The sequence below is a fragment of the Notolepis coatsorum genome (genome assembly GCF_963971535.1).
Source record: "Notolepis coatsorum genome assembly, chromosome: 17".
Lineage (NCBI taxonomy): Eukaryota > Metazoa > Chordata > Actinopteri > Aulopiformes > Paralepididae > Notolepis > Notolepis coatsorum.
In genome coordinates this window covers 42,290,027-42,317,701 of record NC_140181.1, presented here as the reverse complement: position 1 = coordinate 42,317,701, position 27,675 = coordinate 42,290,027, and the positions used below count along the sequence as shown (strand labels likewise).

At 45.8% G+C, this 27,675-nt stretch overlaps 1 protein-coding gene across 2 annotated transcripts in view; it reads right to left on the bottom strand.

The window, feature by feature from the left end:
- prex1 (phosphatidylinositol-3,4,5-trisphosphate-dependent Rac exchange factor 1) overlaps positions 1-27,675 on the bottom strand; it is a 278,977-nt gene that overhangs the window by 114,053 nt on the left and 137,249 nt on the right. For both annotated transcript variants that reach the window (XM_084333669.1, XM_084333670.1), the window contains exons 12-13: positions 10,679-10,782; positions 9,649-9,698 (exon numbers count right to left, since the gene is read on the bottom strand). In XM_084333669.1, the coding sequence (XP_084189795.1) occupies positions 9,649-9,698; positions 10,679-10,782 (154 nt within the window). The remainder of the gene's footprint in view (positions 1-9,648; positions 9,699-10,678; positions 10,783-27,675) is intronic.

Below are 27,675 nucleotides of genomic sequence, written 5' to 3'. Positions count from 1 at the left end.
GAAGTGACATATCAGCAGGCTTGTCAGCGAAAGGTTGCGTGCTCGAATCCCCAGCCTGGTTTATAAAGATCTGGGTGTGGTAATTGAACGAGAAACACTCTCCCCTTCCTCACCAACTGCTGCTAGAGTGCCCCTGAGCAAGGCACTTAATCCCCAAATGCTCCCAGGTGAGGATGTGTAGAACTGTGATAAACAAATAAAAACATGTCGTCCCTGGGTAACGGAAAAACAGACTCTTGTCCTCAAATGTCCATTAAAACATGGTGTCTTTATTGTTCCAATACCGTAAAAGACAAACTTATTCTAAGAGCACCATGTTTGAAATTTCAGATGCTCAGCACCAATGACAGTTTTTTTTCAAATCATAACAAAAGAAACTCCCTCCACACTCTTATTTCTGATCATTTGTTTTAATCTTTTTGTACTTGACTCAACACCCAGTGCAGACCACGTGAGCTAACGAGGGAAGTGCTACAGAGGAAGTTGTGGAGAGGATGTGTGGTCGGCCACGTGAGGGACAGAACAACACTGACTGACGTACCTCGCTCGTCACATTGAATTCACATCCCAATTTACACTTTCCTATTTTTACTTAATATTAAGGGGTTCTTGTTGTTATGTGCAGAGAAATATCAAACCCATGAAACTCACTCAAAATAGGGCTGGGCAATATCAAGAAAAAATACATATCACAATATTCAGACATGTCAATTGGCCTTCTCATATACTTGATCATTTTTTACAAGGTTTTTTCTTATCCGACAGCAGTGAAACATCTGCTCTACCATCTTGCGGCCGTAAGTCGTGGTGTGTTTCCTTCTCTCTACTGCTGTACACGACGCAGTCACACATTAAAACAGAGATAAGCTCAAGTAACACTCTTAAAACCCTTGACGGTACCCTTGGTTTAACCACTATCACCCCACTAACTGTGTTGAACCACTATCACCTCACTACTAGCTGTGTTAAACCACTATCACCTCACTACTAGCTGTGTTAAACCACTATCACCTCACTACTAGCTGTGTTAAACCACTATCACCTCACTACTAGCTGTGTTAAACCACTATCACCCCACTAACTGTGTTGAACCACTATCACCTCACTACTAGCTGTGTTAAACCACTATCACCTCACTACTAGCTGTGTTAAACCACTATCACCTCACTACTAGCTGTGTTAAACCACTATCACCTCACTACTAGCTGTGTTAAACCACTATCACCTCACTACTAGCTGTGTTAAACCACTATCACCTCACTACTAGCTGTGTTAAACCACTATCACCCCACTAACTGTGTTAAACCACTATCACCTCACTACTAGCTGTGTTAAACCACTATCACCTCACTACTAGCTGTGTTAAACCACTATCACCCCACTAACTGTGTTAAACCACTATCACCTCACTACTAGCTGTGTTAAACCACTATCACCTCACTACTAGCTGTGTTAAACCAATATCACCTCACTAACTGTGTTAAACCACTATCACCCCACTACTAGCTCCACAATGGTGGAATGAACTACCAGTACCCACCCCAGTTAGGACAGCCGAAACCCGTCCAATCTTTCGCTGTTGACTAAAGACGCACTTCTCCAACCATTATCAAAAAAAAAAAAAAAATACCTAACCCTAACTAACCTTACTGTCATGCATTTGTCCTAATAAACGAACCTACACTGTAACATGCAACACTTTGATGAACATTGTTACGTAGCTGATAGAGTTGTACCCTTCCTGATGACTTGTCGTACAGAACTTGTAAGTCGCTTTGGATAAAAGAGTCAGCTAAATGACTAAATATTAATGTGAATGTACTAGCTGTGTTTACGCAGTATATCTTTTTGGGGGATCGAAGATTGAAAAGGTTTGCATATATATTTGAAACAATGAATGCAAACATTGACATACATTAGACCGGTATGTCGAATTGTGGAAAGTTCCCTTCAAACTCAAACCATCAAATATAGTTTATTTAGTCAAATAAATTCCCCAAATAATGACGTTAAGTGGCTTGGGGAGAGACTGTGCAGTGCCTCGTCACTCAATGTAATTAAACAATTCTGATTAATTAAAAAAGTGTATTTTATAATTAATTATAAAAATGCAATCCATGTATCATAGGGATGAGGAGACTGCTGGTGTGGGGGCCTGCTATGACACTACACAGACTCAATACAGACTTGCCCTGGCAGGATTGCATAATAATTTGGCAGGCGTGTGGGTTGGCTTTTGTGTGTTAATGGGATTTGCCCCCCCTTACACACACACACCAAAAGATCTTTCTTTGTCTGCGACAATAAAACCCTGGCGACTTCAGAGAGGGATGAGGAGAGAGGTGGAGAGAGGGGGATGGGGACAGAGAGGGAGGAGGAGAGAGAGATGGAGAGAGAGGGGGATGAGGACAGAGAGAGATAGAGGGATGAGGGAGAGATCGAGGGATGAGGAGAGATAGAGTGAAGAGGAGAGAGATAGAGGGGGAGAGAATTGATAGTGTGTGGAAACAAGAGAAGAGAGAGAGAGAAAAATACTACAAATGGAAAGAAAGTAGTATAGAAGCATTCCAAAGTGCTATCACGCTACAAAAGGTCCAATCACGTTTAGACCAATTCCTGGAAAAAAACTTCCAACACAACAGCAAAAGTGTAAACGGCGCTGTAGAAAACCTCAATAATATATTTGACCTTACAGCTAACCTAAAGGCCTCAAATAGGAAAGTGAGGGGAAAAAAGAATATGCAAGACAAATGGTATGATAATGATTGTAAAAATCTCAGGAGGAAATTAAGGAACCTATTAAACCAAAAACACAGAGACAACCAGAACACACGTCTTCAATACAGTGAAACTTTGAAACATTACAAAAACACAGTCAGAAGAAAAGGGACCAACACCAACAACCAGCTACAGGATATAGAGGAATCCATAAAAACAAACAACTTCTGGGAAAACTGGAACAAACAACACCATGAGGAGCTACCCATCCAAAATGGAGACATAAGGATAAACCACTTCTCCAATCGCTTTAGCCCAATACAAAATAATGAACAGCAAAAACACATACAAGATAAACTACAAAGCCTAGAGTCAACCATAAAAGACTACCAGAACCCGATAGACTCCCCAATTACACTACAAGAACTACAGGACAAAATTAAATCATTTAAAAACAAGAAGGCCTGCGGCGTGGATGGTATCCTAAATGAAATTATCAAATTCACAGACTCCAAATTCCAATTGGCTATACTAAAACTCCTTAACAAAAGTGGAGACAAATTTGACCCAAACAATTACCGTGGGATCTGTGTCAACAGCAACCTTGGAAAAATCCTCTGTATGATCATCAACCACAGACTCATACATTTCCTCACAAACAACAATGCCTTGAGCAAATCACAGATTGGCTTCCTACCAAATCACCGTACAACAGACTAAATAACAAAATAAATAAAAACAAAAGCAAATTATACTCCTGTTTCGCTGACTTCCAAAAAGCATTAGACTCAATCTGGCACGAGTCAACTAGCTATTAGAAAGTGGCATTGGAGGGAAAACCTACGACATCATAAAATCAATGTACACCAACAACACATGTGCTGTGAGGGTGAGGAAAAACACAAAGACTTCTTTCCTCAAAGCCGTGGGGTTAGACAGGGGTGCAGTTTGAGTCCAACCCTCGTGTTTTTTTATAGGTGGTTGAATGCCACTCACGAGATTTCTCGGATTTTTTTTTTTTTTTTTTTTAGCGATCTGAAAAATTATTGCATCACCCGAGTATAGCCGAGCGGCGCCGGCGATCACTGTGGAAAAAAGCGCCCCCTGTCGTCTCCCAGATGACATAAGTGATTTTGGAATGGACTCAATGAAAATGAATGGGGAAAAAAATCCGGTACTCCACATTTTCCAGTCCACTGATCCAGCCGGGGTTACCACAGTTCATTCTGGAACCTCAGATCCCCGCTGATCATGGAGTTCTACAGTATCGCGTTGGATCCATACACGTATCGATTTTTTCGAATGGTGATCAGGAATTGGAATATACCAGTTGGATACCATCTGATGTCAGGTAAGGACTCTATGTTATCAGTGTTAGGATAATCAGAGTAAGTTTGATGAAGATATAGGCTGTTTTGTGAAATGTCTTCTTTCGGTTTCACTGTAAAAGTCCGAGAGGAAATCAACGAGGCGATCATCCGTGCGCGGCCGTAATGTGCTTGCGTGCACGTATAATATTGATCATCTAGCGTTTATTTGAAAACGATTCATAAAAAGGCCGACGAATATCAACGTCGTGGAATATTCCACTAAAAGACGATTTTCATAGAATGCTCCAGAATGGGCTGTTTTTTATATCAAAACGGGGGCTTTTCTAACTGCTCTGAAACGGAAACGACGCGATAAAAAAACAATCTGCCTTGACAGCACTGACTGGAAAATAGTCTTTGATAATGCGATGGGCAGATTAGACACATAGCCATAATTTAAAACATAGATTAGGCGATATTAACGTTAACATTGGCGCCGATGGTGGCATTCAGCCGGTAAAAAGGAAAACCAGGCATGGCGCTCAAAGTGTTAAACATATACATCAACAAACTGGGAACAAGCTGCAGCACCTGGCATCCCCCTAGCAAACACAGAAGTCAAATGCCTGCTGTTTGCAGATGATCTGGTGCTGCTGTCTCCAACAAAAGGGCTACAGCAGGACCTTGATCTTCTACACAAATTCTCCCAGACCTGGGCACTGACAGTAAATCTAACCAAAACAAAAGTCATGATATTCCAAAAAAGGCCCAGCCTACAACAACACAAACACAAATTCCTCCTAGACACAATTGCCCTAGATTCTAGAACACACAAAAAGCTACACCTATCTCGGCCTAAACATCAGCGCCACAGGGAACTTCAACCAAGCTGTGAACGACCTGATAGACAAAGCAAGAAGGGCTTTTTATGCCATCATAAGAAACATCAAGCTAGACATTCCAATTCAAACCTGGCTCAAAATATTAGACTGTCATAGAACCCAGTTCCCTGTATGGTTGCATGGTCTGGGGCCCACTTGCAAACCAAGACTTCACAAAATGGGACAAACACCAAATTGAGACTCTGCATGCAGAATTTTGCAAATCCATTCTCTGCACCCAATGGAAAACACCAGCATGCAGAGCAGAACTAGGAAGATACCCACTAATTATCAAAATCCAAAAAAGAGCATTTAAATTCTAGAATCAGCTAAAAGAAAGTGACCCAGACACACTCCATAACAAAGCCCTCGCCTACAGAGAGACCCTAGAGAGATGCCCGCTCAGCCAGTTGGTCCTAGGACTCTGCTCACAAACACAAGCAGAGCCACGAGACAGAAACCACACTGGACTAAACCAAATTATAAGAAAACAAAAAGAAAACTATTGGAAAGAATCAACCCAAAACCAGAGCCAATTGGAATGCTATTTGGCCCTAAACTGAGAGTACACAGTGGCAGAATACCTGAGCACTGTGACTGATCCAAAACTAAGAAGATCCTTGACAGACTCAGCGAGCACAGCCTAGCCATCGAGAAAGGCTGTCATAGGCAGACCTGGCTCCCACGAGAAGACAGACTGTGCACCCACTGCACACAAGAAGAGGTGGAAACCGAGCTACACTCCTTAACAACCTGCCCACTATACCAAGACATCAGAGACATATACTTCCCACAAATTGCAAACACCCAAAGAGACTTTGAAAACATGGCAAATAACTCAAAACTCCCATACCTACTGGGAGAAATACAACAATGCGCAAACACAGCAGCAAGATTTGTGAAATGCTGTGACAAGAAAAGGACATCCAACGGAATACAACCACCATAAAGACTGTCAATCACAAAAAATAAATCCTTCTGTACTATACTGATTTCTTCTGATTTCTCTGTTTTGCTTTGTTTTGTTTGTTTTAACACTGGCTTTGGCAATGTAAACGTATGTGTCCCATGTCAATAAAGCCCCTTTGAATTTAAGGTAAGGACTCACTCTCTCAAGGATTCTTTTGAATGGGGGTAGTTGTGTTGGACTCTGCATGTTACCGCATGGAGTTGCCCAAAAGAACAGAACATTCTGCAAGAAAGTTAAGCACCCCCCGCTGCGGTGGCCAATCAATCACAGCAGAAGACGAGGGATTGGGAGATGTCACACAATGGCCCATCCACAACAACGCACCACACTGCAGCAAGGTGCTGCGTTGTCTGATTAGATGTGAATTAGCCCTAAGTGAGAAAGAGAGACAATAACAGTCAGAACGTGTGTGTGCGTATACGCGTGTGTGCGAGAGAGAGAGAGAGAGAGAAAAATCCTCTGATTAGCGTGCCGTCTGCCTTGCTGTCTGAAAGTGCTGAAGGTGACTCCTGAGGGACCAATGAGGATGGATGGAGAGTGTGTGTGTCCAGAGAGAGGTGGAGAGGGCAGGAGAGGGGGGGGGGGGGGGCGTGGAGGGACACACACACACACACACAGATAGAGAGAGAGGAAGAGTGACAGGTAGGGAAAGAGAGAGCTAGTGTAAGAAACAGGGAGAGAGTGAGGGAGAGTGAGCTAGTGGGAGAGAGAGACAGGGAGAGAGAGAGAAACAGGGAGAGAGAGAGTGAGCTAGTGTGTGAGAGAAACAGGGAGATAGAGAGAGAGAGCTAGTGGGGGAAGGAGAGAGAGAGTGTAAGAGACTGATATGTGAGGGAGAGATTGAAGAGAGAGAAAGGGGCGATAGAAATTAATGTATACTTTCAACTCATTTGCCCCTCAGCAACCTTCACAAGACACACATCCAACAGACCTGTGAGAATCAATGCAAGGGATGAGCGTGTCTCTGTCTGAGTCATGGAGTGCTGGAACGCATTAAAACACAATTACTAGAATAGAGTCACCCCACTGCAGCCCATGAGAGTCAAATGTCTATGTCAAATGTCACAGCGTATGGACAGTGTAACTATATGGATTCAGTTGTAAGTGCAAGACTTAAGTGAGGGATTTCTCTAATATTGAGTGTGAATTTTACTAGTCGAGTGGTAAAACAAGAACTTGAGTACTTGATTACTTGTGCCCATCCCTACTCTGTGTCTTCTCAGTAGCTGCTCCGTAAACCTCTGCTCATGAAAACCTCAACCTTAAAGGGATAGTCCACAGTTGTAACAGTGAAACACTGCTAATGAAACCACCAGCCTTCACCCTGCAGCACACTCCTTCCCAATCGGTGATGTCAGAGTGCCTCTTTGGAGGTACTATCAACGGAAAAAAGAGGCACTCTGACATCACAGACTGAGGTGATGTGTGCAGCAGGGTGAAAATATCAACCACTAAAGCAGCAAAGGGATGATGTGTTTAGTTACTCTTTAACCTCTTAAGCCCTAGCCATATTTTCTGAAGATTTGCCTAAAAGTACATATTAGGGATGTCCCGATCTGATTTTCAGAGGTTCATAGTTTTATTTTATTCAACAAACATGACCATATTCACATCTTAAACTCATACTGAGGCCTTAGTTTTGGTTTTAAATTACATATCATCATTCATTTATTTATTGTCACACAGAGCAGAAGAATTAGCCAAAACAAATGCATTTCCTTTGATTTACACCGTCGCACGACAGTGACGTGGGCCGAAAATAGGAGGCCTCACAACGCGTCGCTCCAAAAACACCAGCAGGTCCACCTGATAACTCGTAACACCTGAGCAGCTAGACAAAATGTCAGAAGTTTGGAAGCATTTTAAAATTGAAACCGAAGCCAGTCCAATACGCACACGTTCCGCGTGCGTTCAACGTTATACCGGACGCGCGCCGCCAAAGGACGGACGGATGGAACGCATAGAGAAGTGCCCGCATGGGATACCGATTCAACGTCAAGGTGCGGGACCGAGACTGAGGGATACACACGATGTGGTACATCAGGAGGACGCAGTCAACTCAAGGAAAGTGCAAACGCTAATGTTGACTGTTTTTCTGAGTGGAATCGCCGTATTCTACTAGTGCTAGGATTGCTAGTGGGAGCTAACTGGCTAAGTGGCTCTGCTAGCCATCCGAGTGCTAACACTGCTAGCCGCTAGCCAACCAAGTGCTAACACTGCAACAGATTGAAACTTTGCATATTTCTCGTATGGTGAATGTAATGCGAGCCGCCACGCTCGACTGGGGCTATTTCAAGGGAACAGAAGGGCTTGTCTCGCTTCGCCAGTTTCTGACAAAAATGCGTCAAATTGGTTACTAATGTGAAAGATCGGATCGGGAAAGATCGGTATCGACAGATATCACATGATCGGGAGCAAAAAAAAGGCGGTCGGGACATCCCTAATACATACCCAAGTAAATGGAAGATTACTCCACTTCTACAAGGTCCATTATGTTATTGGTATCATCTAGGGACATCTATAGACCTCAGGGAATGTATTCCCAGTGTCAGAAATATTGTGTCTGTTACTATGCTTGAGTAAATTGTAATGGACCAAAAGAGAATATAAATTATTATAATAAATGTTTTCATCTTTGACGGTGAATAACACCATGCTAACATTAACCAGACGTGAAGAATTGCCACTGAGCTCATTCAGCACCTTCTTGAGATCAAGTGTACTAAGAATCTAAGCACATTAATAAAGGGCAGATGATTTACAGGGTTTTTTGTAGATGCAGTACAGAATTTTGCCATGCGGACACATGAAATTTGATAATTTCTATAAATTACCTTATTATGGCCAAGTCATACATCTATGGATCGGGCCAAATCTCCTCTTTCCAATGACTGAGTTAAATCTGGATTTAGTACCACCAGGCGCCCGTTACAGGGCAGCAAAGACTGTCAATGAAATCTACTGTAAGTACAGTTACTTTTTTATAATCTCCATAGCACCGCCATTTTTCACCATTGCAACGTGTTTATGTTGCAATCTGGTTGCATTCACAGAAAGGTAAAGAAACAATATACGTTGTATTTTTTGGCAATAACGTTCAGGTTTGTTCGACCCGTGAGATATAATAACGAAAATAAAATCAATATTTTTTGCATATGAATATTTTCAGCAGCTTTGACAGCGGCTGGTGTGAGCTGGGTAGTGTCGTTTTTATTTATGGACTTAAGGGGTTAAGAAGCCTATCTGATATGCCACAGACTGGGTACTTTCAGTCCATTAAGAAAAAAATAATCGGGCGCCCCAGTGGCGAACCACATAACGCGCTGAGTCGCGGCACGGCCGACCCGGGTTCGATTCACGGACCCGTCGTTATTTGCCGAATGTCTACCCCCCACTCTGTCTCCCGTTCCTCCTCTCTCTCTCTCTCGCTCTACTGGACTGCCCAGTAGCAAAAAGCGATAAACGCTAAAAAAGAAATCTTAAAAAAAAATAAAAATAAAAAAATCTGTGTTTTGGTTTTTGAAATACTGGAAGCAGAACATTATTTATTTTTAAATGCTGGTGGAAGTCAATGGTGGCATGAAGCACTTCTCTGGAAGAAAAAGATTATCTGGTAATTAGTTTATAACAGAGAAAGGGAGCCTTTGCCAGCCCTGCTGTTTGTTCAGTCATAACGATGGTGGGCAGTATGGGCCGTGATGAGAATCCCTCATGAATATACATAGGGGTGCACCTGGGGAGAGGGGGTGTGGTGGTGGTGGGTACTTACTTGACGACAGGTGTGTGGAGGCTATGCAGGCGGCAATACAGTCTGACGCCCTACGAGAGGAGAGAGTGGAGGTTTTGAGTCAGCGGGTTCGCAGAAAAGTAAAAGCTACTTCAGGCTGTTGAGAAGAAGTAACACCCCTGGCTACACATCAGTATACATCCGACATGGGTTTCAAACTGTGACAGAGCTGCTAGGTGTAGGCATTTGAGCACAAACATGGCTTTTTCATCTGGTGATGATTCAAGGATCATTATTATCTCGTTATTTGAAATGACTGATTTCATGCTGGGCCAGAGAAAAAGCAGCTATTGAAGAACCACGTGGGAGGATCCTGATCCAGGCAGATATAACACTAATGAGCTACAGGAGACCTCCCTCCACTACAGCTCATAACAAGCCTGGGTGTGAACAATGGGTAATAATGCAGTCTAATGTGAGCGTAGCGGTTGATCGGTTTGCAGATACTTCAATGTCAAAACACTGTGTACGAATACATTCTATAATCCTACATCCCTTTGTCTGATCAAGACAATAGCCCACATCTCCCACCTTTGAAGGGCAAAGGGCCCACACTTCCCCCACAGCCCCCACCACACCTGAATAGCCTATATCGGGGGCCCCTCCTCACTCCTCATGATTCAGGCATTTATATTGATCATGAAGATCTGTCCACGCGCATAATTTATTGATCCGGGTCCACCGCAGCATGAAACACACAATAGAGACAACATCTATTATAAATACCGTAATAGAATTGCTCTCACCAGAAATTGCTGGTCTACATTGTATAATCGTAGACAATATCCATCGGATACAAAAATTAAACTCACAACACCTTTTTTTTGTTCTTTTTTATCGTGGAGTGTTGTCTTTGCTTTCTGACCAAAGTCTAGTTTGTATTTATGAGTTCAGGCTTGTCATTCAATCTCCTCGTCATTCATTCTATATCGTTTTACATATCTACATTTCCCCATCTCTCTTTCTTACACACATGCATGCACGCAACTAGGTCCACACCAGTGTGGCTTACCTTGGACATGATGTCCTCCATCTCACTGCGGGCCTTGTAGGTGCCGTCGTCGTAGCGGAAGCGGTACAACACCTGCTCGTTCTTGAACTGGTGTTTGTCCGACACTGAAACATGTCGCAAGAGAGAGCAAAAATGTCAGCCGCAGCTTCCAGGTTAAATATTTTCTATATTCGTCAGTGTTCTCATCAAGCTGCCTTAACCCACAGCGCTGCACCGGGGGATCTAGACCATAAGGCCCGTCTCAACGAGCAAGAGACGAGATTAAGAGTGAAAACATGTCTTGGACAGATTTCTTTCCCCCCTCTATGTTGTTGGGAGATTAATGTAACGGGGAACTCTGAACTATTAATTACACTGTACTCCCATCTATCTATTTGAATGATGAATTTACTGGTTTGGATGAAGGAGAAGGGGAAGGAAAGGAGGATAGAAGGGAGGAAGGTCAAGTTAACTCAGGTTGAACCATTATTAATCCCCTTGGGGAAATTTGACCCATCCTAACTAGTGTAGCGCCCGGGACTGTGTGGCGCCTGGGACTAAATCTAGTTGTAATGCCAGTACCTTGGGCAACGGCAGGACACCTAGCATGCATGTCTTTGGTGTGGGAGGAAGCCGGAGGAAACCCACTCAAACACGGGGAGAACATGCAAACTCCACACAGAAAGCCCCCCTGCTGGGCTTTGAACCCAGGACCTTCTTGCTGTGAGGTAACAGTGCTAATCACTGTACCACTGTGCCGCCGGAAAGGAGCCCATGCAAGAGAACTGAGATGGTATTAGAGGTGTAAAAAAATAGAAACATTTATGCGAATGTGGATATCCAACTGCACTGAGTCATTATACCCCTGCTCAATATTCAATTGCCAACTTCATACAGTCACATAGAGTAAACAACTCACCTCTAGAGACATGAACATCCCTGAGAGGTAAGAATACTAAAAACACAAGACACCATAAACCAGCACATGAGCCATTCCAAACAAGTCCCTACACACAGCCAGCACAGCAGTCATCCGATATGGAAAAATTACTAAGTAGTACATACAGTAGATACCTGGATGTGGAGGCAGTCAACAGCGACGTCTGCCAAACGGAGGCAGCTTATTGGCCGCACCACAAAACAAGCTGGCAGCAGCTGAAACAGTGCCTGTTGGGCTGCTGAGTCTAGACTTCAAAAAATACTCTCATAAAAAACAGGAATGTGTTACAGAAACAGCCATTGTAAAATGTCGATTGACTGCAGGTTAACGATAAGTGCAACGGTAGCTGAATTGTCAAGGGAGCGAGCTGGCACTCAGAACTGCAAACACACAGGAAGGGTTTCTGTCACAAAAAGATATATATCTGCTTGTGGAGAGGGGAATATTGCTACCCAATGTTCATCGCTCAGTATTCCCATGTAAGTCAGAAGAGCAACGTCAGAAGGATCCGCCCCCTTCCAGACAAAAGAAGCCACCCAACTTCTCGTCCAATCAACAGTCATCTCCCGCCTCGACTACTGCAACGCACTGCTTGCTGGCCTCCCGGCCACTGCCACCAAGCCTCTTCAACTCATTCAGAACGCAGCGGCCCGCCTGATCTCAAACCTACCGAAGTCATCCCAAGTCACCCCACTTCTTAGGGACCTGCACTGGCTCCCCATTGCTGCACGAATCCGCTTCAAGGCCCTCGACCTGGCATACCGTGCGGCAAAGGGAACCGCTCCCGCCTACCTCTGGTCAATGGTCTCTAACTACACACCCTCAAGACCTTCTAGCCGTCTCAGACCCACTCCTATCCGAGCTCCAGGAGGGTCATCAAGGAGAACCTGCCTTTTCTCAGTCCTTGCCCCACAATGGTGGAATGAACTACCCACCCCAGTTAGGACAGCCGAAACCCGTCCAATATTTCGCCGTCGACTAAAGACGCACTTCTTCAACCATTATCTGAAATACATTTAAAAATATATATATATTTATCTAACCCTAACTAACCTTACTGTCATTCACTCTGTGTGTGTAACCACCTCTCTGTGTGTAACCACCTCTCTGTGTGTAACCACCTCTCTCTGTGTGTAACCACCTCTCTCTGTGTGTAACCACCTGTGTGTAACCACCTCTCTGTGTGTAACCACCTGTGTGTAACCACCTCTCTGTGTGTAACCACCTGTGTGTAACCACCTCTCTGTGTGTGTAACCACCGCTCTGTGTGTAACCACCTCTCTGTGTGTAACAACCTCTCTGTGTGTAACCACCTCTCTGTGTGTAACCACCTCTGTGTGTGTAACCACCTCTCTGTGTGTGTAACCACCTCTCTGTGTGTGTAACCACCGCTCTCTGTGTGTAACCACCTCTCTGTGTGTAACCACCTCTCTGTGTGTAACCACCTCTCCGTGTGTAACCACCTCTGTGTGTAACCACCTCTCTGTGTGTAACCACCTCTGTGTGTAACCACCTCTCTGTGTGTAACCACCTCTCTGTGTGTGTAACCACCTCTCTGTGTGTGTAACCACCTCTCTGTGTGTAACCACCTCTCTGTGTGTAACCACCTCTCTGTGTGTAACCACCTCTCTGTGTGTGTAACCACCTCTCTGTGTGTGTAACCACCTCTCTGTGTGTAACCACCTCTCTGTGTGTAACCACCTCTCTGTGTGTGTAACCACCTCTCTGTGTGTAACCACCTCTCTGTCAGGTTGCTTAGTAAGAGGGGACCGCCACACTGTCCCCACAGGGCCCACAGTCACAAACCCCCACCCCTGCTATCCCACAAATACCCCCTCCCTATCCCACAATCCTCCCTCTGACGTCTTGGTGTTGTGTCTGTGGTGTAGAGGTAGAGCTACTGTGCAATGGGGGTTTTAGGGGATTTTCCACAGGTATTAAGTGTCAGGAATATGAGCAGCGGCTCTCTTTGTTTATCTTCTTGGGAGAGGCGGTGTTCGTAAATTGTAAACTACGGTTTGAGATTACTGACGGCAACAGGAGCCCCTTCCATGATTCACAGTCAAACTGCATTCATATTTTATTTATAGATTATTTATGTGTGTGTGTGTGTGTGTGTGTGTGTGTGTGTGTGTGTGTGTGTGTGTGTGTGTGTGTGTGTGTGTCTTACATTTCTGAATACATAGTTCTGGTGTGGATTTGGGGACAGAGAAAGAGAAAACCTGACCACTGTGAATGATGTAAAACTAAGGAAAACTTTGACACAGTACAAACTGAGTGGACACTGTCATCAGGGAGGTGTTGAGACAGAATCACACTTCTTACTGTACTGTGAGAGATATAAGGACTTTTCATGTATCCCGAGTTTATCCATCTCCCTGATCCTCAGAAACCATCTTATCTATGTGGGGAGAAAAGTCAGTGTGCAGAATTAGCTGCAAAATATGTTGACTGTTATCAAACACTAAGAGAAAAAGCTCTGTATAAAATGTTTCTGGATGCTACATCTGTAAAGGTATTACCTGATTGTTTATTTTTGTCATTGAATGAGTTTTTGTTGATTGTATTAAGGACTTGTTTTTGCTTGGATTTTATTATTAGTAATTGTAACTGAGGGGTACAATTCCCTGACTGTATTGATAAGTATGGTATCATTAAACCACTACCGCTTTATGTACTTTAATTACTGGCCATACAGTACACGATATCTAAGTATGATGAACACTTTCCCACATATGAAATCAGGTCCACACAAAGGTAATAGTCAAATATTTAATATATAGCAAAAGGTACATATAATAGTTACTTATTACATTTATGATTTGAATTGAATGCTCTTGTAAGGCAAATGAGTACTCGTATGTAAATCAACACTGAATGTCCAATCTCTGGTTACACAGGAAGCAAGTATACAACCTGGCTCTTAGGGGATTATATCTATGGTCACTTAATGATTATAGCTGGATAATATACTGAAGGGGTCCCGCCGGTTGTAAGCCAGTAGGGGGGGTAGGAGAGCCGTCGGCTGTATCCCGTCTGGTCAACGATTTCCAGGGAGAATTCAGGTACAGAAAACAGTGCCCGTGGAACCTTGATCCACAGATGAATACACTTGGGCTCTCTTGTAGACGATAGCTGTAGCTGTCGCTGTCGGTCCCCAACGAAGAAGAAGCGAGGCGACCTCAGTCTGGTCTGAGCGCCGTCTCACCTTGGCTCCTCTCGGGGTAAATCCAACACTCACCGGTGTTGGCGATTATCCGCTCCACAAATCAAAGCACCAAAGCAAATAGATATTCCATGCCGTATAGGGCTCAGCAGTCGTCGGGGTAGGTAATCCAATGTGCAGGTCCACTCGTCCTCGCCCAGAACTCCTCGGATGAAAGCACCACGCGTGGTCTGCCCAGCCTGGTTAAGACTCTAGATAACGCGAGGAAACGATGGGGGTGCTGCTCACTTTAGAACTCTAACCGAACGATGCACCATACATAATAGACTATTATTACTTAATAGAAATACGGTGCCAAACTCTAGCAATTCAGCTATTAATTCGCACGAGGTCTCACTGCTATTCTAAGGCCAAACAGGCCGTACTACACCGCACGCGGTATCGTGGGGTGAGGCTTCACGTCTTGTTACTTAGTTGGGTAGAAGGGTAAAGGACTAAGAGGAATTCTACATTTCTTGCGCCATATTTATATGCACAGTGGACAAGTAGTGCCGCTCTGCTTTCGGTAGCCGTATTCCTGCGTGGAGCTGAGGCTAGTAAAGGCATGTCTCGTTGGTACCTTTGAACTTGAACGCCAGGGGCTTGTCCCTGGCGCCTGGTCCTTTTGTCCAATAAGAGAATGAACTATTATGGGCTGTAGTAGAATAAAGGGATATTCAGTGTATATGTACAAGGAATATACAAGGGATATCAAACGATATACAAATACTATTAAATATATATCCATAAATAAATATATATATTCGGTTTAATCTGATCCTTCACAACAGCCGCCCCCTAATTAGTCCCACCTAATTAGCTGAGCAGAGACAGATTAACCGCACTGTCCACTACTCAATGTCCGCTGTAAGGGTCAGTCAACTCACAAAGTCATAGGGTCATGGTCGTCATCAATAGTATCAGGGAGCCTTGGCAGTTCTATTAGCCTCGCCACGGGTCGGGTGTAAATCCGTCCTTGGACGAGCACTTCAGCTGCTCGGACCTTTCCATCGGCACCGGTGATCACTTTGCTTACGCGGCCAGCCGGCCACATAGCTCTGGGTAGTGACTGGTCGATGATCATGACGACTGTTCCTTCTGTCAAATTGTCTCTCTCTTTTACCCACTTCTGGCGGGTCTGTAGAGACGGTAGGTAGTGGAGTAGGAAGCTGTTCCAAAACTTGTCAGCCAGTACTTGACTGTACCTCCACATTCTTCGGCCGTTCGCTTCTTCAGGCCTGTACATTGTCTGTGGTAGCGCGGGGTCCAGCCGCCCCATCAAGAGGGTGTTGGGGGTGACTGGGTCGACATCTGCTACATCACTTGAGACGTAACCGAGGGGCTTTGAGTTCAATACTCCCTCGATCTCCGTGAGGACTGTCATTAGGACTTCTTCCGCCACAGTCTGGGCCCCAAGCACGGCGTACAGGGCTGTCTTTATGGAACGTACTTCTGGAAGTCAATCTGGGATGGAGCGAGGTGGGTCTTAAGTTCTGGGCCCATAGCTTGGAAGCTCTCTCTCAGCTCTCTTTCTCCGCCTTTGAAGTTTGTCCCGTGATCGGACAACAATGTAGACGGTTTTCCTTTCCGTGATGTGAATCTTCGGAAGGCCATAAGGAATGAGTCTGTGCTCATGGTTGGAAGGAGTTCGATATGTATCGCTCTGGTGGTCATGCATTTGAATACAATACCCCACCGCTTCTCGGTTCCTCTTCCTCTCTTTATATACAGCGGGCCAAAACAGTCCATACCGGTGGAGTGGAAGGGCTTGTCGCCGAGTCGGAGGCGACAGGGAGGTAGGTCAGCCATCCGGGGTATACTGGGCTGCGCGCGCCACTTACGGCAGTCTAGACAGGTTCGCTGGAAGCGCCGCACTGCTTCTCTCCCTTGCAGTATCCAATAACGACGTCTGATCTCCGCGAAGACTCTCTCTGCCCCTGCGTGGTGCACATCCTCGTCGTATTTCTTTATGATCAGCTCTGTGACCTTGTGTCGGCTGTTCAAGACTATCGGGTACTTAACGTCATCCGGTAGGTCTGGGGCTCTCCGCAGACGACCACCCACTCTGATGAGATTATGGGCGTCGCTCTCGGGGGCCAGGTGAAGCAGTCTGCTGTCTGATGGGACGGGCTTTGCTCCCTGTAGACAAGCTAGCTCATCGGGGAACGAGTCTCTCTGGGCTCGTTGTAGTAGAAGGAGTTCTGCTTCTTCGTAGTCAGCTGCTGAAATGTCAGTTGTGGGCTGAACCTCTGGGTGGTGCCACAGAAATGTCTTTAGCTGCGCACCCTCTAGGGTGAGGCAATCGTCTAGAACCGGGTCTGTGGGGACGAGTGTGTGTGTCAACCCACAGAACATAGGTTTCTTGTTCTCTGCCTCCTCTTTGCTCGCCTCCCGTGGGGTGGGTGTAGGCCACTCTTCTTCGGGGAGCTTGAGGAACTCTGGCCCGTCACTGTAGAGGTTGGGACGGGTGAGGTCATCCAGGGACATTCCCCGGGTGATGACGTCAGCTGGGTTGTGTTTGGTGTCCACATACCGCCAGCTGGTTACTTCTGTTAACTCTTGAATCTCGGTGACTCTGACTCCCACGAAGACCTTGTATCTGCACGAATCAGACCGGATCCATGTGAGTACGGTCGTGGAGTCTGACCACAAGATTGTTCTTTGCACCGGAATGGTGAGTTCACGTTGGATTAACGTGGCGAGCTGCGCTCCTGCTAGGGCTGCGCAGAGCTCTAGGCGCGGGATAGATTGTTGCTTGCGTGGGGCTATTCTTGAGCGAGCCAGGATGAAAGCAGTATGTATTTCTCCTCCCTCCTCTTGGGCACGCAAGTAAGCCACCGAACCGTAGGCTACTTCGGAGGCGTCGCTGAATACGTGCAGGTCGATCTTGCATGTCTCTGGCCTCACTGTGGGTGGGAAGTAGCTGCGGCGTATATTAACACCGGGGAGTGAGCGGAGTTCCGTCTCCCACTCTCTCCATGTGGATGCAAGGTGTTCGGGTATGGGATCGTCCCAGCCCTGGTCTTTGTCCCATAGCGCTCTTACAATCATCTTTGCCCGGGTGTTGTAAGGTAGAATACATCCCAACGGGTCATATTGTCTGCCGAGTGTTCTGTATACACTCCGTCTGGTGGTCGGTATTGCCGTCGACCTTCCCTGCTCCTTGATCAGGGGTTTGTGTCTATAATGGAGCGAGTCTGTTTTGAAGCGCCAGACTAGTCCTAGTGTCATTTCTTGGGCTTCTCCTGGGATGGTCGCCATCCAGGTATCGCTGCTCGCGGCCTTGTCCTCGGGGGAGAGGCGGCGCAGTACTTGCGGGTCGCTGCAGGCCCACTGCCTGAGATCAAAGCCGCCTTTGATCAGGGAGGCGCGGAGCAGCGCACGACGTCGCCAGTCAGTTTTCTTTATGTGTCCCGCTGTGATTAATTTGTTAATCTCAGCGCGGTACACAGCTTCTTGAGCGGGGTCTTTGGCTAGGCGCCGCTCTGTGTTCAATAGATACCGCTCCGTCGCCTCTTTTGTAGCACGAAAGGTGGGCATTCCCTCTTGCCTCAGGAGTGGGGTTGCGTATCTCATCACTCCGCTGACGTTGACTCTCTTTGTCCCGTGCTCGAGGAGGGCTATAGCGTAGATATCTTCCTTAGAACGAATGTCTTTCTTTTCGTTCTTAAAGGGCATTGTCTCTAGTGTCCATAGCCTCTCTACATGCTGCAGGAGTGTGGTGTCTCCTTCTGTCGCTCTGGAGTGGAGGCAGCCAGTGGCTGCTGTTCGGTTAAGAGACTTGGCGAGGGGGCCTTGTAACTTCCATCCTAGGCGGGTCTCGACTGCTGCAGGACAACCTCTGGGTCCTGTATGGACCCGGTCTATCGGGACTATGAGGTCTGCATGGTCGGAGCCTATCAGCAGGGTCGGGGTGGCGCCGTCTATGAGCGGGATAGGAAGTTGACGCAGGTGCACATATTTCTCCATCAGCTTGGCGATGGGGTAGGTGTACTGCGATAGTCCTATTTCTTGGCTGGTGAAAGCATTAGTAATCCTGTACCGTCTCTCTGGCTGCCCACTTGCTGCGATAGTGAAGGAGACATTCTCGCCCTTTATCGTCTTTAGATCTCGTCTTATTGTCCGAATAGTCATCTGGTTCTCGCTCCCCCGTAGCCCCAGCTGGGCCGCAGCGGACGCGAGGAGAAGGGTCTTCTCTGACCCGTCATCAAGGACGGCGTAAGTGTCCATGATCTTGTCTTGGTAACTCAGGGTTACACGGACCACCTTTAAGAGCACCTGGGCGCCGCTGCTGCTAGCGGGGTCAATGTACATAACACTTGCCTTTGTGCTGTTGGATGGTGCAGGCTTTCTTTTGTTACTGTCGTGTAGGACATCCAGATGGGCTCTGTCACACCGACTACACTTCTTCTTTAGGCGGCACTCGGCTGCCATGTGACTGCGCGCACATCGGTAACAGCGCCTGTTGGACTTTATCCAGTGACTTACTTCTTCAGCGGTCATCTTCTTGAACTGGTCACATTGTGACAACCAGTGTCCCTTCTCGCAGTACGGGCACACCATCTTCCACTTCTCTTTCGTCGAGGGGGTACTGTGGTTCTTGCTGCTTGGTACTGATTCTGATTGGTGCATGACAGTCACCGATCTTCGGCCATCGTTTACTCTCCTAGGTCCCTCTCTGGAGCTTGGCGTGCTCCGCACGAACGTATCCAGCCGTAGGCTGCTGACTTCTCTCGCCAGGAAGTCGGCTAAATCTAGGAGGGATGGCTCGGGACCGTTAGGATCACGGTGGTCTCTTTGCCGCCTGAAGCGCTTCTGTCGGGCGGGCGGCAGCTTCTCTAAAATCCTCGACGTTCGAGTTTGCGTATAGTTCGTGCATACCCTTTTCTCGTTGCGCCCCCAGCATCCCTACCAGGGATTGTACTTTTATAGACAGGTCGTCTAGTGAGCGATTGTCTGTTGCTGGGGGTAGGCGATCAATATGCCTTATCTCCTGTATTACGTAATCCCATATACGTCCATATCTCTGGTCCAGCGCTGCTAGAGCCACGGTGTATGGGGTCGTAGAGGTGGCATAGGCCAGCGCTATGTTGTGCGCTCGGGGCACTTTCAGGTGCTTCAATAATATTGCATACTTGTGGCGTTCATCAGCGACATCCACCATCATTGTCTCTAAGCACATCCGGAGCTCCGTGTACTGTGCTCGATTCTCATGGGTGAAGTCTGGAAACGTCGGTGTGCCAATGTATGACGCCATGGATGGCTGGCACATCGGTGAGCGTTGGAAGAGAGGCCTCCTGGGCGAGTCTCTTCTTACGCCTCTCGGTGGGCTGGTACTGGCAGGGTACCATGGCCCGCTGGTCCAGGTGCTATTCCTCGGGACTGGTCATGCTCACCCGTGAGTCGAGTCGGGGGTCTGTAGCGCAGAGCCGCGGGGGTATAGCCTGGGCTGTACTGGACCTCCTGGTCCTGTGGAGTAATGTGCTGCTGTCGGGCTTGACTCTCCTCTTCTCCCTCTTCTTCTTCTGCCAGGTCATCTAGATCCTGTAGTCGTTTGTTTAGCCTCTCCGCCGTGTCCGCCGTTCCTTCCTTGTAGCTGGGTCACACTTGGACCGGTCGGGGAAGGAGTTCGGAGGGGGGTGTAGACTCTCTCTGGTGGTCGAGTTCAAGGTCGCCTAATCGGTTAGGGGAGGGTGCCCTTGACGTGTCTTGACGAGGCTCTGGAACCCCTTGTGGAGGGAGGGGGTGTTGCCCTGGTGATCAGCTGCTCCATTAGCTGCGCTTGTAGTCTGTCGCGCTCGCCCTGTAGTCTGTCGCGCTCGGCTTCGCGCTGGATGAGAGCGATGTCGCGCTCTGCTTCTCTTTGAGCACCGTCAGCGGCACGCTGGGTGTCGGACCGGTCTCTTGCCATATTCTCTTCCGTCTGAAGGCGTCTCATCTCCAGGCGTATGTGCTCTTCTTCGCTCCGTTGCTGTGTTTGGAGTCGATCGCGTTCACCCTGAAGTCGACCGCGTTCACCCTGGAGTCGATCGCGTTCGGTAGAGGCTGTCAGGCTGACGAGGAACGCCTGTGACAGCATCCTCTCCGCCTCGCTGGGGGAAGACGCTTGTAGAGGTGAGCCGCGCCTGGCTGTACTCGTTGGGGAGTCCTGGAGCTCTATCTCCTCGGCGCTCTCCTCATCTTGTTCCGTGCAGAGTTCCACCTCTGGAGGGTTGTCTTCCTCCCGGAGCTCTGGGGGGACTACTTCTTCGGTATTGGCGGGGGGTAAAGTCGTGTCAGTTCCCTCCTGGTCCCCACCGTGAGCTTGGTCAGTTACATTAGAACCCACTAGGGCCTCTGTGGTCGGGGTATCCTGGTTGATAGGGTTGTACATAATTTTACTTTCTACTTTTACTGCGTTTACTGTTTGTAGAAGGCTAGGTAGTTTACTGACAGCGTAATCCTCTAAGTACTGAGGTGGCTGTCGTCTACGTCGCGGGCGTTCTACTTTAGGAGGACCGTTTCGTGGAGTGTTCATCATAGGCCATTTCAATATTAATACCACTATATTAATATTACACTGATTACCCTCCGGCTCGAAGGACCAATTGTAACTGAGGGGTACAATTCCCTGACTGTATTGATAAGTATGGTATCATTAAACCACTACCGCTTTATGTACTTTAATTACTGGCCATACAGTACACGATATCTAAGTATGATGAACACTTTCCCACATATGAAATCAGGTCCACACAAAGGTAATAGTCAAATATTTAATATATAGCAAAAGGTACATATAATAGTTACTTATTACATTTATGATTTGAATTGAATGCTCTTGTAAGGCAAATGAGTACTCGTATGTAAATCAACACTGAATGTCCAATCTCTGGTTACACAGGAAGCAAGTATACAACCTGGCTCTTAGGGGATTATATCTATGGTCACTTAATGATTATAGCTGGATAATATACTGAAGGGGTCCCGCCGGTTGTAAGCCAGTAGGGGGGGTAGGAGAGCCGTCGGCTGTATCCCGTCTGGTCAACGATTTCCAGGGAGAATTCAGGTACAGAAAACAGTGCCCGTGGAACCTTGATCCACAGATGAATACACTTGGGCTCTCTTGTAGACGATAGCTGTAGCTGTCGCTGTCGGTCCCCAACGAAGAAGAAGCGAGGCGACCTCAGTCTGGTCTGAGCGCCGTCTCACCTTGGCTCCTCTCGGGGTAAATCCAACACTCACCGGTGTTGGCGATTATCCGCTCCACAAATCAAAGCACCAAAGCAAATAGATATTCCATGCCGTATAGGGCTCAGCAGTCGTCGGGGTAGGTAATCCAATGTGCAGGTCCACTCGTCCTCGCCCAGAACTCCTCGGATGAAAGCACCACGCGTGGTCTGCCCAGCCTGGTTAAGACTCTAGATAACGCGAGGAAACGATGGGGGTGCTGCTCACTTTAGAACTCTAACCGAACGATGCACCATACATAATAGACTATTATTACTTAATAGAAATACGGTGCCAAACTCTAGCAATTCAGCTATTAATTCGCACGAGGTCTCACTGCTATTCTAAGGCCAAACAGGCCGTACTACACTGCACGCGGTATCGTGGGGTGAGGCTTCACGTCTTGTTACTTAGTTGGGTAGAAGGGTAAAGGACTAAGAGGAATTCTACATTTCTTGCGCCATATTTATATGCACAGTGGACAAGTAGTGCCGCTCTGCTTTCGGTAGCCGTATTCCTGCGCGGAGCTGAGGCTAGTAAAGGCATGTCTCGTCGGTACCTTTGAACTTGAACGCCAGGGGCTTGTCCCTGGCGCCTGGTCCTTTTGTCCAATAAGAGAATGAACTATTATGGGCTGTAGTAGAATAAAGGGATATTCAGTGTATATGTACAAGGAATATACAAGGGATATCAAACGATATACAAATACTATTAAATATATATCCATAAATAAATATATATATTCGGTTTAATCTGATCCTTCACAACAGTAATGTTATAATCATTTGGATTACTTGTATGTTATTATTTGGATTTATGTTAAACTTGCTTTTGCAACAAGTACTTTGGTATTTCATGCCAATAAAGCCTATTCTAATTTAATTGAGAAAAAGAGAGAGCGAGAGCGAGAGAGACATGAATCAGTCATGTCGGAGGGAGGGGGAGTAAAATTGAAGAGGAGATTTGTGAGAGAGGTGATTAAAACCAAGAGACAGACGGAGGTGAAAGACCTGGGACATACCAAGATATCATATTCATATCACGAGGCAACATGGAGGACAAAATGCGGAGAAGGAGAGAGTAACAAACAAAAAGGGAGTCAGTGAAAAATCTGAGAGGATTGGGAAAAGGAATTGGGCGATGTTATAGATGAGGATGTTTGGGATGTAGTATTGGCCAGAGTAAATGACAGTACATCTTGTTCCAGGGAATCCAGGCTCAATCTGATGCAATTTAAGGTGGTCCATCGCATCTAAATCAAATCAAACCAAATCAAATTTATTTGTAAGGCCCGACAACACACGTTAATGTCCCCATGGGCCGGACAAATCTTCTTTAAACAAGTCAAGAAGAAACATCACAATAAGTCAAGAAACAAAACAAGAGCACCATAAGGTCCAACCAATTTAGAATAAATGCAAAATAAATGAATGCAATGCTATTTTACAAACTCTAAACTCTCCAAAAAAATATCCCAATATTACAGACTCTTGTAATAGATGTCACATGTCCCCAGCAAATATGACTCACATGTTCTGGTCTTGTCCCCGCCTACACAGCTTTTGGACAGCTATTTTCAAACACCTCGCCGAGGCCTTCAACATGGAGCTAACTCCCAGTGCAGAAATAGCCATCTTTGGAGTTTTACCAGGAACGGATCATCAAAGTGTTAGGAGAAGAACAATAGATAGCATTGCCTTTGCATCATTATTAGCACGCAGAAGGATCTTGCTAGAGTGGAAATCACCAGCAGCCCCCAAAGTATCCCTATGGCTCAAAGATCTCATGTTCTTTTTAAATCTGGAGAAAATTAAATACAACCTAAGGGGGTCTAGTGAAAAGTTTGAAATAGTTTGGGGCCCTTTTATTGGTTACATAGCCAAGCTAAAGACACTATAGGACCATGAGAAGGTAGGACGAGTGAGAGTGATATGTGTTTGTGTTGAGTGTTTGATCTCCTTTGCATATTCACGCTGTGTGATGTCATACGCTTGTTTACGTATGTTACATTCACGTTGTATATAAATGAAAGAGCGCTAAATAAATCTCTCTTTCCGGCAAGTAACCGATGCGAGCAGTCATGCGTATTATTTCTAAAGACAATTAAGCTAGCTAGCAGTTATGGCTGCACCACTGCCAACAGGTCATGGGCCCAGGCGTGAAACAGATGGTCTAGATTGTGCTTTGATGGAGACGAAAGAAATGACGAATTATGGGAAACAAAGTTTTTGGGTCACCTGCGTCTGATGGGACTGAAGGATACGATCCTAAACGACCCTGACTCCGATCAAGAGTCAGATGAGGAGAGAGACGCCGCGGATCTCGATAAAAATTAACAGGTGCGTGTACGCAGAACTGATCCAGTTTTTGGACGACAAAAGCCTATCCATAATAATGCGAGAAGCAACAGACAACGGGCGAAAGGCTTTCCAGATGCTGAGGGACTATTACGCGGGAAAGGGAAAACCCAGAGTGATCAGCCTGTACACAGAGCTAACGTCTTTAAAAAAGTCTGCAACTGAAAGTGTGACAGACTACATTATCAGGGCAGAAACTATAATTACAGCACTTCGGAAGGCTGAAGACAACTTCAGTGATGGACTGTTGATAGCGATGATTTTAAAAGGACTACCCGACTATTTTCAGCCATTCAGTATTCACATTACTCAAGGCGACGAAAATGTGACTTTTTCAGAGTTTAAAACCAAGCTCAGAAGTTTCGGGGACACCGAGAAATATCGTGCTGACACTGAGGACAACGTGATGAGAGTGAGTGCCTCCGACGGACGAGGGAGAGAGAGGACTACAGGACCCGACGTCAAGTGCTTCAACTGCGGAGAGAAGGGACACATAGCCCGGGCGTGTCGGCGCAGTGAGCGCCAGAGGCAGGCAAAGTGGTGTGGATACTGCAACAGCCCCACACACACAGATGCAACCTGCAGGAGTAAAAGACAGGATAACACGAAGCAAGCGGCCGATGAAGAAAGTGATGAAGAGGAACACGTGTATATCTTCAAAGCAAGCGACGTCCAGCTAGTCGGTTCCAAGCAAAAAGGGCTGATGGTGGACACCGGAGCAATGTCGCACATAATAACGGACATACGCGAATTCAAGAAGTTCGATGAGACGTTTCAACCAGAGTTGATTGATGAAAAGAGATGATTGTGGACTTCAGGAGGTCGGGGGTCAAGGACTACAGCCCCCTCAGCATCGACGGGGCACCGGTTGAGAGAGTGAACAGTTTCAAGTACCTCGGAGCCCACATATCCGAGGACTTGACATGGACCACACACATTGACAGTGTTGTGAAGAAGGCACGACAACGCCTCTACTTCCTCAGGCGCCTAAGGAAGTTCCAAGTCAGTCAGAAGATCCTTAGGAACTTCTACTCATGTACAATAGAGAGCATCCTGACCGGCAACATCACCTCCTGGTTTGGGAATAGCACTGCACAAGACCGTAGCAGACTACAAAGAGTGACACGTTCAGCCGAACGCACAATTGGAGGGGGGCTTCCCACCCTCCAGAACATTTACAACAAGCGGTGCAAGGGGAAGGCTAAGAGAATTATTAAGGACTCGAGCCACCCGAACAACTGCCTCTTTGAACTGCTGCGGTCAGGCAAGCGATACCGGAGTCTTAAGGCGAGCACAGAAAGACTCAGAAGAAGCTTCTATCCCCAGGCCATCAGGCTGCTAAACGAACAATAATCGCTAAACGAACAATAATCACTATGCAACAACCATCAAATGCACACAGCACACACACCCACATGCACACACTCACTCAAACAAACAACACACTGCAGCACCCACTCTCCACACTTTAGATTACACAAACACACTTACACTTTATATTTATGGATAAAGGATTTGCACTACAACTCGTACACCTACTGTGAATTGTACCTAAATTGCACCTCGTCCCATTTCTCCATTTCTGCCTTGCACTATATAGTATTGTATATTAGTACACTGCACAGTATTGTATATTGTATGGTAACTACGTCTATTCTGCATCGAACATTGTACATATGTCTAAACTGAACACTGTGACCTCATTTTTTTTTACTTCTAATTTTACTACTGTATGTTATTTTATTTCATACTTATCTTGTCCTGCACAGTCTCTGGAGCGCAACAGTAAGAAGCATTTTGTACAAAAGTATTCTGTACTTCTGTATGACAACTATTAAAGAAACTTGAGAAACTTGAAACAGAGAAGCACTTCATCAAGCTGGCGGATGGCACCAGGACGAGCGGCGTGGCGACCAAAAGGGGCGATGCAGAGGTACACCTGGTGGATCTTGCGGGGAAAGTGGTGAAGGCCAAGCTGAGGAACGCGCTCCTGATACCATCTTACCCACAAGAGATCTTCTCGGTAAAAGCAGCTACTGCCAACGGAGCTACAATCAAGTTCAAACAAGGACATGACGAACTCATCCACGAGAGTGGCAAGAAATTCGAAATTAAAGAACACAACCGGCTCTACTACTGAGCAATGTTCCCTCTAATTTTTTTTCGGTCTGAGCAAACACTCAAACCTCCTGAGCAGACATCAGCAACTACTGAGCAACATACATCACCTGCTGATTAACCGGTTAGTTGATAAGCGGCGGTTTGTAAAAAATATGAGAATCTTAATTTCCCTCAATGTCTAACATAAAATATATACATTTTGCTGATACACAGAGAAATAATACAAAAAGGCATATTATATTCCTTAATCAAATATTTATTTGACCATTGATTGACGATACAGAGCAAAGTCCTTACTTTGGCGGCGGCGGTGTGAGTCGTGTCACTAACTTTTGTCTTTTTAGGAGGCTGACTCGTCATTATTTTATTAAGTGAATTATAATGCGACTTCAAGGGTGACCATATTGTGATTTTTTTTTAAAGAGGACACTCTGCCTTCAGCCTCAAGATACTTAATGATATTCAAAGTTTACTCAAAGATGCCTCATCATTATAATATATTTAAAGTATGCCTCCTCTGTATGGATATACAATTAGTTTATATTATTTTATATAACAAAATAATATCTCTCTATAACCAAAGTTACTGTATTATGGCTAAAGTAATCTATCTGACAAATCTCAAGAAAATAACTAAATCAACCTATGACAAAATAATATATATTTTCAAGTCTTACTGGACAAAATAAATAACTAGAAAAATATGAAGTAATGTTCTAAATAATACCTCTTCTGTATTAGAAAATCCAGCTTTAAAAAATATATCTTTGTATCTCTTTACAATGTAATGTAAATTATAAAACAGTAACCTCACAAAGATACTAATTTAAAAGTGCACTATGCAGTTTCAGATTTGTTGCAATTAGTGTACTAAACTAATGTATTACACACATAATCCTTAGAATGATTGTATCATAAGCATCTTATCAAACCAAAAGATCATTCTATCCTTACCTCCATCTCGAAAGTCATGGAAAAAATTGTATACGAACAGGTCGAAAAATACCTTGCGGAAAAAAATCTAATCTACGAATTCCAATCTGGCTTCAGAACATCCCACTCCACTGACACATGCCTTCTCTATTTAAACGACCACATCAAACAAGAGGTGGACGCGGGCAAATACTGCGGCATGGTCATGCTGGACCTACAAAAGGCCTTCGACACTGTCAATCACACCATTCTG